This window comes from Streptopelia decaocto (assembly GCF_964273445.1).
Source record: "Streptopelia decaocto genome assembly, chromosome: 5".
Classification (NCBI taxonomy): domain Eukaryota; kingdom Metazoa; phylum Chordata; class Aves; order Columbiformes; family Columbidae; genus Streptopelia; species Streptopelia decaocto.
In genome coordinates this window covers 12,405,747-12,421,886 of record NC_138659.1, presented here as the reverse complement: position 1 = coordinate 12,421,886, position 16,140 = coordinate 12,405,747, and the positions used below count along the sequence as shown (strand labels likewise).

Genomic DNA, 16,140 nt, shown 5'->3' with positions numbered 1-16,140 from the left:
TGCACTGACCTATCTACACCTTAGGCACTGCTTAATCTGAACCGCGGCAGCAGCCCCTCACGCCGTGACCTCCCCAGCCTGCGGCAGCGGCTGTAACCGCCAAAAGCCGCAGCTCGCCCCGCGGGCGGGAGGCAGCGGCCGCCATGTTGGGACGGAGCGGCGTCTCCTGCGCGGGCTTGGGGCCGCGAAGGGAAGGTAGCGGCTGCACCCCCTGACTCCCCGGGCCACTTTTCTCCCCAGAAGCAGGTGACACGTCCCCGCTCTGCCCACGCCCCGTCCAGAGACCGCACGGAACACAGTAGCGTCAACCGCTGAAGTAAACTGCCAGTGAGAGGCGTACCCCTTCCTTTAACAAGTGCCCCCGTGATTGGCCCGAATAGCTACCCCCCCACCCCGTGATTGGTCAAACCCGCTGCCGCTCCTGGCGTTTAAAGGCATGGGCGCGTGCTGACGTGTATGTCCCCTGAGGCCCGCCCCCGCGCGGAGGTGAGCAGCGCGCGGTGCGGCGGGGAGAGGAGGGGGGGACTGTCCTGGCGCGTGGCGCTGGGCGTAAGCGCGCTCGGTGCTTCGGGTGCCTACGCAGCAGCCCTGAGCGAGGGCGGCCGGCGGTGGGAGGAGGCCGCTGCCATGGAGGCGAAGCCGGCGAACCCCCAGCTCTGTGACAGCCTCATTCTCTGGGTAAGTGGCGCGGGGTTCCCTTCTACCTGCGCACTACACGGCAGCGCCGCCCGTTCCCCCGGTGTCGCGTCCTCGCTGTCCCTCAGGAGCGGCCTTTCCCGGCGGAGAGGGCCTTTTTCTGTCAGATGCGGGCGGTCGGGAACGGGAGGAGGGCACCTGTGGGCCCTGCGCCGTTGCCGTGGTGACGGGGGCGATGGCCGTGGGCTGGGCCCGCCAGCTCTGCGGGGCGGGCGGGGGGGTGAGCAGCCCGCGGGCTGGGGCTCCTGTCAGGTGCTCTGAGCGGGAGAGAGCTGCCTAAGCGACAAGAGAGCAGAAACGAGGAGGCTGGTAATGGGCCCTGCACGATAAACGAGTGTTTTTACAACCAGTGAAACGTTCTTGTGAACAGTCTTGAAGTGTAGATGTGGTCCTTTGAATATCCTGTAGGGCAAAGTAGTGGTTTTCCACCAGTGGCTTTAATGTGGAAACTGCTCAGTAATTAACAATAGAAAGAAATATACACAATTAATTTGAATCGAGTTGACAGGAGAAGAAACCTCAGACCATTTTATCCTAGCTTTCAGTTGGTTAAAGCATTAATTGCAGTTGGTTGCAGCACACCTAGATGTGGGTGTTGCCTGTGCAAGAAGCACATATTTGTTCAGTTCATCAGTCAGGCTTGCTTACTTTTTATTCCTTGTTATTTTCAAGTTTCTTCTGCTTCATTGTCTGTCAGTCTGGTCTTGCAGATGGAATATTTCTGATGAGAGTGAGCTCTGTTAAATAGAACACTTGCTTGCATCTTGGCAGAGAAGGCCACAATTTTCTGTCATGAAGAGTTTATCTAGAAATAGTAGATGTTTTGCTTATGTGGAGTGAAGAGAAAGAGGAACATGTTTTAGAGACATTGTGGAGATCTAGTAATGAAACTGGCGAAGGTGATAGTGACAGCTGCCAGAGTAGGTCTTCCTTTTACTTTCTCTGTGACAGTACATCAGTTTTTAATGAGTTAAAGTCTGTAATAAATCATTGAAAACCATTTTCCTCCTTTCTTTTCCTCGCTCTATTTTCCTTTTGGTGACCTTGTATGCTCCCCATGTTTTGTCGGTCTTTAGAACTTGAATTGTCTTTTGCCTGCCTCTCTGGAGTTGGAGACCTTTTGTCATTTAATCTATGCATCTTTTCTTTCTTTTTTTGGGCTCTTTAACTTTGTATTTTTCTCTCAGTAGTCATGTAAGAATTAATCCATCATGATTCAATTAAAAAATAAATCAGCGCATTCCTGAACTCTGTCTCAAAATCCTGTCAGCAGTGCTGAACTCTTTTATAATTTTCACAATTCTTCCTTAAAATATTTTAAGCCTAATGCTCATTTTTAATAATGAATCTTAAAGAGAATGCTAATGGAACTTTAACTAGCCTTAAACTGAAAGGTCTTTGTGTAGTGTCGTTAATGTAAATGAACATCCAACTCTGTGCGTTCAGGTTTTGTATAAAGCAGTCAGCAGATTAATGTTTTGGCATTTAACACCCTGTTTTTTGGACATTGTTTACAGCTTAGAAGAAACTGATTGTTAACTCTAGGACATGTTTAAAACATTCTTTCAATTTGAACTTCGGACTGAACAGAGAAAAGAGGTTTTCTTTTGAAACTGAGCATATTTGGGTGGGGTGGGGGAATGAAGTGGTTTATATCTGAAGAGGGTTCTGTAACTCTGATTCTAAAGATTTCTCAATGTACTTACTCATTAACATAGCAAAGACATGCTCATGATTTCTGTATTCAGCTGCCAGATTTTTTATTTTTTTTTTTAATTTTAGCAAATTCTGTATTAGAAAACATCCATTGTCTAGAGAAGAGAAAACAGGAATAAAAATATTATCTTGGTTCTGCAGCCCGAGTGTCACTGAAATTAAAGCTTTGAGGATGTTGCAGGAAAAACATAATGGAGTTATATTAAATCATAGGGGAAATACATATGAGTTTTCAAGTAAAATTGACTTAACAAATATTACTTAAGACTGAACTCACAAGTCTGTTGCAGAAATTATGTTCTAAGTCAGAAGGACAGAGTAGGGTTACTATGTATGAAGTGAACCTGAATATTTTCTGCCTCCAGGTTGGAGTGGAGTGATACAAGTAGCGGCAGTAGGCCTAGCAATGCAATAGTGTCTTCTGTGTTTAGATGGCACAACAATAGGGGTTTTCTTTACTGTAGTAAAGCAAAAGCTTCTTGAATGTCATTTGGTACTGTACTGCTCAGATGCTGCTTCTGTCTTTGTCTCCTCACTAGAGACAAGATGTATGTTGACATCTTAAACAGAAAGCTTTTTCCACAATAGATGCACCCCTGTTTGGCACTGGCAGCATTGGTAATGTTAAATGGCTGAGTTATTCTATTAATATTCTGGTATTAAGAATGAGTTTGTTGTTACTTTAAAATCTTTGACTAACTCTATAAAATGTCTCTCCCTAGTATGTGTTATCTGAGTATAAAAATGGAGAACCTCAGCTCTACATGATGTGGATGAAATGGAAGGCATACCTTCCCAAGAATTGGATAGGTTGATTTCTACTGGAAAATGGGAACAGTAGTGTTTAATCTGCAGCTGTTTGGTGGTAGAGCCTTCAGCAGATCCAGAGAAAATGCATTAAGTGTTATGTGATATAGAGTTAAATTTTCAAATGTATATTGTGAGCATAGTAGCTGTATGTCTGAGAGAAAAATATTTGCTCCTTTCATAGCAGTGTCAGGGTGCATTTAAGCTAGGTTCATGAAACAAAGACATGCCCGTGCATGTCCTTGAAGCTATATTTAGTAAAACTAATCAAATTTGTAAAAAAGATTAGGAGTGCTACATAGTCTTTAAGTCTATGGCTGCTTCTACCAAACTCCTCCCCATGCCCATTACCTTTGTTTTTGTAAGTACACTAAAAATATGTTTTGAGGAAATGATTGATCTGACACAGGGTTTGGGGAACCCATAATTAAAACTACTCTCAAATTATTTCTAGGAGCTTATGTAGTTTTTAAATATATGAATCTATACTAAATGTGTACTAAATATATAAATATATATATATATACTAAATATATAAATATATACTAAGACTCTCAATGCTGCTTTTTGCTTAATTTTATTTAGCCTTGTCTATTCTGGGAGGTATTGACATACATAAAGCAGTTTGCATGATGCAAAGTTTTCTAAGGCTTTGTTTGCCTGCTTTTACAGGCTTGGATGAAACAGTAGTACCTGTACTTAGCAGTTTCTTTGATTTACATCCAGACGGCAGCATCACAATATTGTGCCATAAAACTCTGAATTTTGGTGTGCTCAGTCTTGACTCACAAGTTTGTGTGCCCACTCTTGTGTTGGCGTTAAGGCTGCTATAGTATTAGAAACCAGTGCTGTCAGTCACAGTTGCTTCAGTTTGTGGCATTCTACTTAATCTTTTATGTAACCTACCAGGGATTACTAGCTTCTTGCTTGCTGTAACACAGGATTTAAAACATACTTTAATTGGAAAAAAAAATAAATAACCCCCCTGCTCTGCATATTTTTATCTTCTTGGCGTGATTAGATTCTTTTTGAGGCAAGCAAACAAATATTCAGAGCATATGATCACTCTGTATAAACAGAATGGACAATAACTGCCTCAAATTCTGCCAGCTAGAAACTGCTTTTCCACCATTCTGGTCTAAGTATCTACTTTTCCCAAACACGCTTGACAAGGTCATTCACTAGTGGCCTCGAAAAGCTTAAGTTTCACAGGATGTTTGGGAAGGCCCTCTCATGAATAGACAGGTAATTTATGACTTTGTCAACACAGTAAGTCTAAGAAGTCAATTTTCACATTGGACAGAGATGATAAGGATCAGTTCTTGCTTCCATTCTGTTCCAACATGTACATTTTCTAATAGTATTAACAGCAAACTTTCTCCTTTCTATTTTATTCATAACCATAGAGGATGAACTTAGAAGAGCTGCTGATGAGCAGCTAGTTCTGGAGTACCCAAGTGATGAACTGACATGCATGTGGAGATGGCTCTCTGACCTAGAATTGTTAGCTTTGAGCTGACTGTATTTTGGGAAATAAAATATTGCAATTATAATATCTAATTCCATCAGAATGTTAGATATAACTTGGGGATAGTTTAAAAAAAAATATACAATATGCAAAATGGAGAAACATTGTTAACATTGAGGTAATGCCATCCTACAGATTTTCAATGCAGGAAAACCAGAAAACTAAAAGTTACTATCCTCATGGGAAGTGCGGAAGAGCTTCCATGCGAGAATTGGTTAAATAGATGAGGAATGTTGATCCTGGGCAAGACACAGTGGCAGGAGGTGGATATGGTAAAGGTCATTATGGACTTGAGCTCCTGGAGAAGGTATCTGGGGAAGAGTCTGTTCACCATCTGCACAGCAAGCAGGGGAGCTGAGGTGAAGGCAGCAGGTGACAAAACTCTGACGAGAGGCAGTATCCTGCAGCATGTCTGGATGCTGAGTCTCTGGCTGCAAAAAGTCCCTCAGCCAAGTTCATGGAATAAAATTTGACTGAGGGCTGTTAAATAGAAATGTGCCATCTGTGCTCCAGGGGTTCTCCAAGACACAAGTTCCTGGAGCCTGATATAGTATTTCACAGAGTTGGCAGTTGCTTTTTATAGTCTATGGGATGAACTGAGCACCTGGGTACCACCGTGTTTTAAGGCTTTATACATGAAGCAGTCAGAATTGCAGGCAGAAATTAGCAGGGCAGCAGGAGAACTGCATATAGATGTATAATAAACTAGTATTATATATCAGGTTGATGATGGGGTTCTTGATTATTGTGTATGGAGCTGTCTGCTGGGTGTTTATTGTAGTGCTCTGTAAGGATGCAGATGTGTTGAAGGTATTAATGTCATTTGAGTTGCTTTTGGAGAAGCTAGCTGCAAAACTTTTATTCTTTAGGATAATAGTTGCATCTTGTTTGTATAGCCCTGTTACAAAGGGACTTTAATTGTACTTATGCCTGGAAGCACCAGTTAGGATACAAAGATTGAATATAGCAATTCATACAGAATAGATCAGGCAACTCAATATAAAATGCTCCCATCATAATCTGGTTTTGTAGTAAAGGATGTAGGAAACAATTATTCTGCAAATATAATAGGCTCAGGCGGGATCTCTTAGCAAAGCAATTTTTTTTTAATAACGATATTGCAACACTGGGTGTTCTACCTAAAGATAGGCACACATAATAGGGCAAAAAGCCCCTGCTGATACCCCCCAAAATCCCAGCTGCAATTTCCCTCCCCTGTTCCCCATTGGTTGAGTACTTCAGGGTTTACAGACTACCCTGATGCTTGCCTCAGTTTACATACAATACCTTTCCCTCTAAATTAACTTGTAAGTGCTGGTATCAGTATATATTCTGGGAAGAGACTGTTTTACATTAAGGATTCTTAGTCTGATATCTCTCAGTCCTTCCCCCCTGCTGGGGTCAGGCACCAGTGTATTCTGCTATTTTTGCATAATTTTCTCCCATTCTTAACCCCCAGACAATTTCAGGGGTCTCTATTGGTGTCATGACTTCTCTTACTAACTATAACTAACTTACTGTAGTAAAAGACTGGATTTTTCCCCTTGCCCCTCAACTTTTGCTGCTTGTTCTGATACTGTATTTTGATTAGGTAGTTATGTGTCCAGAACTAAGCAGTGCAACATAATTTGAGGGATGGGTAAGTATGACTTTAGCTTCCCAAGTTAGTATCTGATGGCTTGATTTACAATAGAAAGACCAGCATTAAAAAAACCCCATGGTAATACTTTTTAAACTACTAGTCATAATCAACAGTGTAAGCATTGAGGCAATATTGGGTTGGCTTAAAAAACAACTAATTCAAAAAGGATTTCAGCTGCTTCAAACAGAAAGACATCTTGCTAAATGCTTGTGCCTCATAGAGGAAAAGGAAAATGACAACTAATTTCCTGTACCTGTCTACTGAGTGAGAAACACAATGTTTTTCCCTCTTTTAGTTGCAGACATTCCATACTGCTGCACCTTGCAGAGATGTTCAGGACTTGACTAGTGGGGTTGCCATGGCGCAGGTTCTTCACCAAATGTAAGTTCATACTTAAGTTCAAAGAAGAGGTATTTAATTTCTTGATGTTTTCATGTTTGACATGCATAGTTGCTTTCTCCCACCTGAAGTGTTTTTGTGTAGCTAGATAGAAACATAGAGCAGACAGTTTATAGCAGAAGTTAAAATATACCTTGGATATTGTTTTGGGGATGATATAATGGCTGAATAATAATATGATAGAAGGAGGAGATATTCTAATACTATAGTATTAAATTAATACTTAAGGGTAATTGGACAAGAGTGATGTGATTTTTTTTTTTTTCATGAAAATTCAATGGCACTTTTATTATTAAAAAATAATAGTGGGCTAATCAAAAGCAAAATCATTCCTATTCTATTGGCGTGGTGACAAATGGTACTGGACTGCATGGCACACTAGTTCTAAAATTTGTACTGACTTCAGAGGGTCATAACATGAGTTTTATTGAAAGAGTATCATGCTACAAGTTTATCACTGTGATGTCATTGTTGGCTCAGATAATAAAGAGAAGTCTGAATTACCATCTCTTGCTCAAACTGTATGTTTGATTACTAAGCAATTACTTAGAACATACACCACCTCCCAAGCAAACAAAACAACAATGAGAAAAAGCCTAGACTCAGAAACTCCCCTGCCTGCTTGAAAAGGTTTTGAATGTACTGTGTAAAGACAAAGCTCACCCTTGGGAAGAATGGGTTTAGGATCACCTAGTGAAGATTTGCTGACAGTCACTTCCCATGTGTTTGTGGCTTTGGGCAAACATCTTTACAACAGAGTTAGCTAATATGCAGGTGGGGATAATAATTGTCTTTTTTTGGGTGCTTTGAGACCAGTAAATGACCAGTATGAAATAAAAGTTAAGACATTGTTAGATATGTTGTGATTGTACTGCTTGGCAGATCAGTGTGTGTAAACACCTCCCTCAGCATCTCATCCCTGTTTATTTTGTGAAGTGAATATATTTCTGCCCAGGGGAAGCAGAGACATACAAAAACATGAAACACCAGCACTTTAAAACTTTAAAATGCCTTTTTTTTTTTTTTTTTTACCTTGATAAGTTATTTTGATGAGTTGTAGTGACTGTTGGAAAATCTGAGTGTAGGAGACTAGGTACAAAACTGAACATCAGCACTGGTCAAAAAAAGGATGTTTCTGTACAGCATTATGATCACTTTGTGAGGTATAAACATTCAGCATGTCAGCAAATGACAAAGGCCTTCACATCCTTGTGTTCCTCGCTGTAGCAAGCTCAAGCATGCACAAAAATTTGTCCTGCCCCGGAAGGCAGTGTCTTAATTCAGCTGTCAGGATAGAAATTTCCTGTGACATAGGTATAACTTCCAGTCTCCAGGAGTTTGTGTGTCATTAGATACTGTAGTCAAACAACTGATGATTTAATGCTGGGAATCTGGTGTCTTCATTTATTTGTGTGTTTGATGTTTAACCATTTAATTTTGTTTCAGAGATGTTGCTTGGTTTGATGCAGCTTGGCTAAATCGCATTAAAGATGATGTTGGTGACAACTGGAGAATAAAGGTATTCTAAACTAGAGTTAGTGAAAGTTTGTGGGGTTGGATATTGTCTGTCCTGAGAATATCTTGCAGTCCCAAACCTATAGAATTAAGCTCAGACTTCTTAGGTTCTCTTAAAGGAGCTTGAACTGTCTGTTGACAGTTTAAGTGCCTTCCAGCATTGCTGCATGAGGATTTTCTCTTGTGGTATTTCTCTTCCCCTGTCATTACAAGCTCCTCCGATAGAGCTGCTATGGGAACATATTATTATAGATTATTATTTTATTTCAGCAAAATTAAGAATTTTAATAAAAGCCTATAACCTTATCTTTCATGTGCAACAATTAGTCCAGTAATCTAAAGAAGATTCTGCAAGGAATTATGGACTACTATCATGAGGTAAGGAAAAAGCAGCATTTTGTTGTTGTTGTTTTTCTGATCATTAAACATTATGATTATTGTCCTCCTTAGCCTAGGTGTGGTTACTTTTTCTCTTGGCAAAGTCATTTATTTTTAGGATTTTTTTGTTGGCAGGAAGTATATGATAATTACCTGGTTAAGTGGGAGGCCTGAGTGAACATAACATTAATTTGAGTAAGTGTATTTTAGGTAAGACTCTTGGAGTATAATCTAGAAACCATGTCTGTGTCATTGCCCAGGTTAATATTATAAGGCCTGAGGTGCGGAATCCTGTTGACTTGTGTGTGGACATTCTTATTTGCTCTTCTGTAGTGAAGTTTTAATCCTTTTCTACACAACAGCTTTTGCAACCCTAGTCTAGGTTTGATGGTACTTGCTTGGAAGCTGGGAGATAAGTTACAAATCCCCTGGGCGTAGTAAAACTTATAGTTTGTTCTCTCTCATGCAGGGTGAGTACAGTAGCCATTAAAGGGTGCTGAATTTTGAGTTAAAAAAAAAAATGCTGAATTCTGCATGGTGCTTGATTAGAGTTTTTTAAAGGGTATGATATAGAAAAACTTGCCAGATCATCTTCTGGCTTCCTGGTCTCACCTGGGATTAGTTGTGATAGCAGGTGCTGAGCCCTTCTGTATTGCCAGGACTGGGGCTCCCTGGCCAGCCCAGAAGTAGAACATCCTCAGGCTTCCAAGGAGCCTTTTGAAGGCTTGGGGAGCAACTGAATTTGGAAGCATTTCATTTTTTTTAATGTTGGTAGAATTAATTAGTTCTTCATATTTGTGGTCTGGCCCAACAACTTTTAATGCACTAGTTTTGCTTTCTCTTGCATAAGTGGTCAGTTAACTAACCTACCAGTTAATTGACTTTCAAAACTTGTGGGTTTGCCACAACAATCTTATGGAACTCTTACTATAGTGCCTAACTTCATTGCACTAATTAATTGATAGGTGTTTTGCATATATTTTTTTAATGCTGTCTATTTTAGTTTAAATGTGGACTCAATCAGAGAAAATTCTGGGGTTCCAAGTATGGGAAAGGTCTTTGGCTGCAGTGGATTGAGTGCCCCTTCCCCAAACACACGTTCGCACTGAGGGCTGGAGACAGACATTGGGCAGGGTCTTTGCTGGCTCAAGAGAGGCTCAGTGTGTGACATCTGGCTTCCATGTATGAAGCCCTCTAACAGATGAGTTAAAGACGTCTGTGTTGTCTGGGCATCTTCAGATTTCCTGATCTGATACTGCTATCTCTGTGCTCTGTCATAAGCTGATATTTTAGTGTATATTTCCTCATTTAATGTTTAAGATCTTTCCCTTCCACAAGTTTTACAGTAACAAACTTTATTAGTAGACCATTTTCTCTGGATAATGTGCTGAGTCTGTATTTCTTACATGATACAAAAGCAGGAGTCCACTTTTTTTCTTCTCTTCCCCCCCGCACAGTTCTTGGGTCAGCAGATTTCAGAAGAGCTTATTCCAGACTTAAACCGGATATCAGAGAACTCAGATCCCACTGAACTGGGCAGGCTTCTGCAGCTTATTTTGGGTTGTGCAGTCAACTGTGAAAGGAAACAAGGTACACGCTACCTTAATATGTTCAGCAACCAGCAGACTGCCTCAGGGGAGTGTTGAGGTGGAAGAAATGTATAAAGTTTTTTCTTATTTATCAAAAAAGTCGCTGTGTTGCATGCCTGTTCTCAAAGTGGAGTTCACTGAAATGCACCAAGTCTATGGGAAATGTCTGTGAATAAAACTCAAACTTTGTTCAAGGTAGATTTAAAAAGATAATCTGAAGGGTGTTTGGATTATTCATTCTTGTTCAAGTATGTACTGAGACCCAAAACTTACTATTCAAATACAAATCAAGCACATTAAATTAAAAACTTACATTAGAAAATGTATTTTATTTATCAGCAGAGGCTTGAGATTGAATTGATTGAGTTCCTTAAAGAGATGATAATATGTTATGCATATCTACTATATTATTGGATAATAATGTTGCTGGTTAATGGTTGTGCTCTGTATAAAGAGTGCTATCTGTTGTGAAGGGGCTTTGTAGGAACAGTTTCTTCTGGATTTTTGTGCAAATGGTATGTCATATTACTCAAGCCATCAAGATGAACATGGCCAGGAGTCACTACAAATTCTTTTTCACAGAGCACATAGAGAAGATCATGACCCTTGAAGAGTCTGTTCAGCATGTTGTCATGACTGCCATTCAAGAGGTGAGTAATAATTCATAGCCTAATGCTCTCAGTTGAGAAGACAAATATCCATTTGTTGATGTTTGTGAATCCTTTCATCCAAGCAAAGGTCTGGAGAAGGTCTAGAAATGGAGAAAGTCTAGAAATGGAGAAGGTCTAGAAATAATACTGTAATTCCCGAGTAAGAAGAAAAGCCCTTTAGTTGTTGGCAAGCTTGCTATGTATACATTTTTGTACTGGAGATCAGTGAGAGCTGTGTTAATGTTGCCGTTGTTTGCTTAGTGGCAATTAACAAGACACAAAGAAGTGTGATAACTATTGAATTAGTTAAGTGAAGTCCTGTCCTCTGGTTCACTGTGTTTTGGCTTGACTGGGAGGTAGCAATAACTTCAACAGATCACAGGTTCATCCAATAAGATGTTACTTGTAACTTGATTAATTTGGGAAGTGGGGAAGGTAAAAAAAAAAGTCATTATAGATTTGTTTAAATCCTTTATGAACCATGAGGTGGTTTTGCTTTATTACTTTTATTATTAATCTGTTTGCATATGTTGAAGGACTGCAAGGACATGGTGCTCAATACAGTTGTTACTTAGCAGACTGTGAATTTACAGATATTTAACCTCTAATTTTAACCCTCTTTTCCTGTCGGCTCTTTCTGTAGCTGATGAGCAAGGAAACAATGGGTCCTTCCACAAGTGATGCATCAAGTGAAATGGAACAGCAGGTAACTGCCTAATATTTGTTGCTAACAAATTATTGAACCATAAATTGGTATCTTGCCATCCCTTAAATAAAGACAAGGGCTGTTCTTCCTCTCCAGTTCTAAAAGTTAAAAAACAAACCAAATCCAAAATCTTAACAATAAATTTTACTCTTTTGTTTTCTATCTGGACAAACTGCTTGGTCTATTTTCCACTTGGAGCTAATCTGATTAGAGCATCCTGGTTCACCAAATGCAAAGCAACATACTGATGTAGGCAGAGAATATACAGTAAAGTAATGATAGTTTTCAGTGCTAATTAAGCTATTTTATAACTTCTTTAAAAACAATGCAGTGACTGCTATGTCATCTTCCTGGATGGTGTAAAACTGGCCAGTGCAAACCTCAAGAAGAACTAGGGGTTCATCAAGGCTCAGTCATTTCAGGCCAAACACTTCAGGGTTAGTTTTTTTTTTAGGGTTGATGAATATCCTTGATAACCTGAACACTACGGATGTTGTACATAAAATGAAGTTGTCTGTAAAAGTACCTGCCCCTCAGTCAAAGGCCATTTGATTTAATATGCAAGTATTTTAAAATTGTGAGAACATGAGTATTCCTGTGTTTGGTTTGCCATGCTTGTTGCTTAAGATGTTGTGTTAAATCTGGATGCTACTCTGAGTTTCAATAATTCACTTATTCCATGTGGTAGTCATTTAAAATGCAGCTGAAATGAACAGAGATCCCGATCTAACAGTATATATATATATATATATATATGGGTTTCTGTGTCAGTGAGTGCAGCTAACATCCTTCATAAAAAATTGGTACAACCAGTTGAGACATTTTGGAAGTTAGAACTCTGACTACTTTGGATATGGGCCAGAATGATTGACTATGTTATTTTTTAAAAGCTTAAAAAAGCTTTGGAAGATCTTCAGGAAGCACTAGCAGAAAAAGAAGAGTTGGCACAACGATGTCAAGAGCTAGATTTACAGGTAAGAAACAGCAAGCTGCTTATTTTTTTTTTTTTCAATATGTAGTGGTGCTGCTATTAAGATGCAGAAATTCTGAAGGGCAAAGGTAATTTTGCATTTGTATAGGTTTCTATGAGAATTCTTAGCTGTTTGTGGGGAGAAAAGCAACCATTCTGTACTTAAAAATGCAATTACTGTAAGCTGAGGTCCTGTGCCAGCTGCTAACTGGAAGGTGGTTTGGTCTGCTAGCTTTGTGTTTAGCCTTAGTAGCAGGTAACCATCAAAACAATATTATAATAACTTTAAAAACTGCCCATTTGATTTTTAATTACTGCTTCCTCTCATCTTATGAACTGTGTTCAAAAAATCCAGTTAATGTAATAATCAGTCTTTAGATTTAACCATAGGAAAGTGATGCTGTTTTCACTAGGAGCTGATGAAAGACTAAAATTTGAAATGTATTAAAAATCTGCTAACCTTCTGTTGTACACAGTTGCAACATGGAGGATATTTCAGGAAATAAAAACAGTGGAAATGAATAATTCTTTGCTGACGTTTTCAGACCTCACTAATAATAGGCATGCTTTTGTTTTTAATGGATATAGAAGTTACTCAAGTCACTTTTTAGAAAGAGGAGAGAGGATTTCATAACAATAAACAGGAACTTGCATTGAAATCAACTTTTTGAAGAAAAGAAAAAAAATCCATTTGTTATCACGAAGTCTGATTTCTCTTGTATGGGACTAAAATCTGAGAATAGGAAGAGGTTTACCTGTTAAGGCAGTTTATCTCAGGTTTGAATCTGTGCAAAGTGAACATTTGGGTGCCATATCCAAAAAACCAAAATGGGTGACATAAAAAACCCATAAACACCACAAAACCAGAGCCCAGTTTTACATTTCTTAAAGGTAATGATGACTGAAAAAGTAGAATACTCACATTCACATATAAAGCAGCTCGTTCCCAGGAAGTTTTTAAAATTGAATTGATACTGCCTCAAGAAGAAATAAAAGTAGTAAGGCTTCCTAGTGAAAGCAGAAATCTAAAAATGCTTGAGAGCAGAATCTGCAGGAGAAAATGATTTCTTTTAAGTGGGCAAGAGGATTGATTTGACAGCTGAACTCGCAGATTAGTCATTAAACTTCAGAAAGTGTGTTCACTGTTCAAAAGCTTCACTTCTAAGGGTGCTGGGATAACAATTTACTTGCACTTTCTGCTTCCATTAGAAGAATTAAATTGTCTCAATAGAGAAGGCCCAGGCTTTGTCTTGTCTCGCACAAACTTATCTTCTGAGATTTCTGTATTCATTAGTGATAGCTTATGGAAAACCATTTGCTTTTACGTAGTGTGGGCCAGGTGAAGGCATGAAAAGTGTTCCAGGGAAAGGTAGTGCTGAGTATAAACAGATGAGTTAATGACATCATAATTCTTTAATACTGGGAGGTGTTTTAGTCAAGTGACATCTGGCGTGGAAAAAGGAGTGAACCTAGGAAGCCACATTCTGGTGACGTGGTAGATTAATTACTACTTCATTTTTTACATCAGTTTGACAGATTTGTAAATGATGATCACAAACTGTTTCTTAATATTGCATACTCCAGGTTATATCTGATGTTTAATCATGTCACCATTATGTTTTTTAATTTATTTCTTTGAAGCCATAATATTGACTGACGCTTTTTATTTAAACTAATTCTTAATAAATTCACTTGTAAGGTCTCAGTCTTCCTTGATATTTTCCAAGAGTAAAAGAAAGGTAGGTTTTCTGTATGATTCAGGAAAACATAACCCAAAAAGCATATTGTCCCTGTTTAAATGCCAGTTAACTAACACACGCTACATGCTCTTATGTTTGACAGGATGTTAAAATTAACACAACAGCTTTCACTAGAAAACCTTTAAAGGTTCTATCCTCTTAATCCTTTCCCATTTTTATGGCTGTTAATGGTACTTACTGTTTCAATGAAATGTTGTTCTCATTTGCTTAAGCTGTGAACACTTCCGATATTAAACTTGTTTGATAGTTGCAAGAAATGCATGCTCTGTATGAAGCTGTTGAGGTTTTTTTGCGTGTGTGCTTACTGGCTTATGGCGCCTGAAACCGCTTCTTGCGTGACCATTCAGTGCTGAGTGCACGGCAGTGCTGTGTTAGTGTGCTGCCCAGCGCCATCCTGCTGCTGATTGTGAAGTACCAGCAAGATGGAGAGCACCTTTGCACCGATCCTTACAGTTTTCTGTATGGTGTCCATGGTGTTCTTTTCAATGAAGCTGCTAGTTTCTCTCCATATCACATTGTCTGCCTTTACTGTGGTTTCAGTTCCAAAAATTTGTCTGTTTGTAGAGGGACTTTTCCTCTAGTACTTCATAACTGTCATTCACTAAAGCATCTGTATGCTCAAGTATGCTTATGTAAATTACATTCTAAAATTTCTAAATGCTCAACCTTTTCCATAAACTAATTTGGTGATATACAGCTGTCTTGCTTCAGTTCTTCCCAGCTGGACAGGTCTGACAATGTTGACGCTGTTTTATCTGCACCAGGTGGCTGCCCTCCAGGATGAAAGAAACAGCTTGGTGTCAGAAACTGAGATTATGAATGACAGGCTAGAGCACTTAGATGACTCTATTGATGATCCAAATAATGTGGTTGCAAAGAAGTATTTTCATGCACAGTTGCAGCTGGAACAACTGCAAGAAGAAAACTTCAGGTATGAAATGATTTCTCTCAGAAATCCCTCACTTGTCATGTCAAATATATCCTGAGAATTTCTGGTGCTCCTTCACGATTTTCCACCTCAATATCTTCTTCTAGGAAAACTTTCTATTACTGTATAAACATTTTAAAGACAGCCCTTAACTTTAAAGTGTAACTGTTAATTGTAGAAATTACTACTTTATAATTGCCATAGTAGCCATTTGACACTTCAGAAAATGCGATGGAAAGCAAACAATGTGTGCCAAAGTGATTTCTGTGTAAATGAAACAAACCCTTAAGCCCCACTTCCCCCAACCACTATTTCTTTACTGCACCGGTTTCTTGTAAGTATTTATTTCTCCATGTGATCCCTATGGGTAGGGAAAAAAAAACACTTTTCATGTAAATTTGCAGCATACAATACATTATGATTTAACAGGTAGACAGAATGTTCCATCCTTACAGTACTGTTTTCTGGCTACTAAAATCAATAGGTTTCTTTTGTCTTGCTTTTAATAGTTCTACCACTAAATTAAAAATGTGTAATAACAGTGAGTTCCTAACAGAGTTCCTGTTTTTGATCTGGTAGGCTTGAAGCTGCAAAAGATGATTATCGTGTCCATTGTGAAGACCTAGAAAAACAACTGATTGAACTGCAACATAGAAACAATGAACTAACCTCTTTGGCAGAAGAATCTAGAGCCTTGAAGGATGAAAATGATATTCTTAGGTATGTTATAGAGGTAGCTCCTCACACACACGTTAGGAGGACTTAATGATTAAATCAAAGGCTTTGTATTTAACAAGACTTTTTTCAGAGCCATTACTTCTGCAGATAGATCTTATCTGATTGAAATCCAAAATAA

General features: G+C 39.0%; 1 protein-coding gene across 10 annotated transcripts in view; it reads left to right on the top strand.

Moving 5' to 3' along the window:
- Nucleotides 1–485: 485 nt before the first annotated feature.
- HOOK1 (hook microtubule tethering protein 1) overlaps nucleotides 486–16,140 on the top strand; it is a 102,471-nt gene continuing 86,816 nt past the window's right edge. For 9 of the 10 annotated variants that reach the window (XR_014184114.1, XR_014184115.1, XR_014184116.1 and 6 more), the window contains exons 1-10: nucleotides 486–678; nucleotides 6,685–6,770; nucleotides 8,235–8,307; nucleotides 8,631–8,681; nucleotides 10,139–10,271; nucleotides 10,853–10,920; nucleotides 11,564–11,626; nucleotides 12,517–12,600; nucleotides 15,121–15,287; nucleotides 15,864–16,004. Coding sequence is in view for 1 of the 10 variants with exons in the window: in XM_082053399.1 (XP_081909525.1) it covers nucleotides 628–678; nucleotides 6,685–6,770; nucleotides 8,235–8,307; nucleotides 8,631–8,681; nucleotides 10,139–10,271; nucleotides 10,853–10,920; nucleotides 11,564–11,626; nucleotides 12,517–12,600; nucleotides 15,121–15,287; nucleotides 15,864–16,004 (917 nt within the window). In the remaining 9 variants the exon portion in view is untranslated. Of the gene's footprint in view, nucleotides 679–6,684; nucleotides 6,771–8,234; nucleotides 8,308–8,630; nucleotides 8,682–10,138; nucleotides 10,272–10,852; nucleotides 10,921–11,563; nucleotides 11,627–12,516; nucleotides 12,601–15,120; nucleotides 15,288–15,863; nucleotides 16,005–16,140 lie in introns of those variants that run through there. The other variant, XR_014184118.1, reaches the window with a different exon arrangement.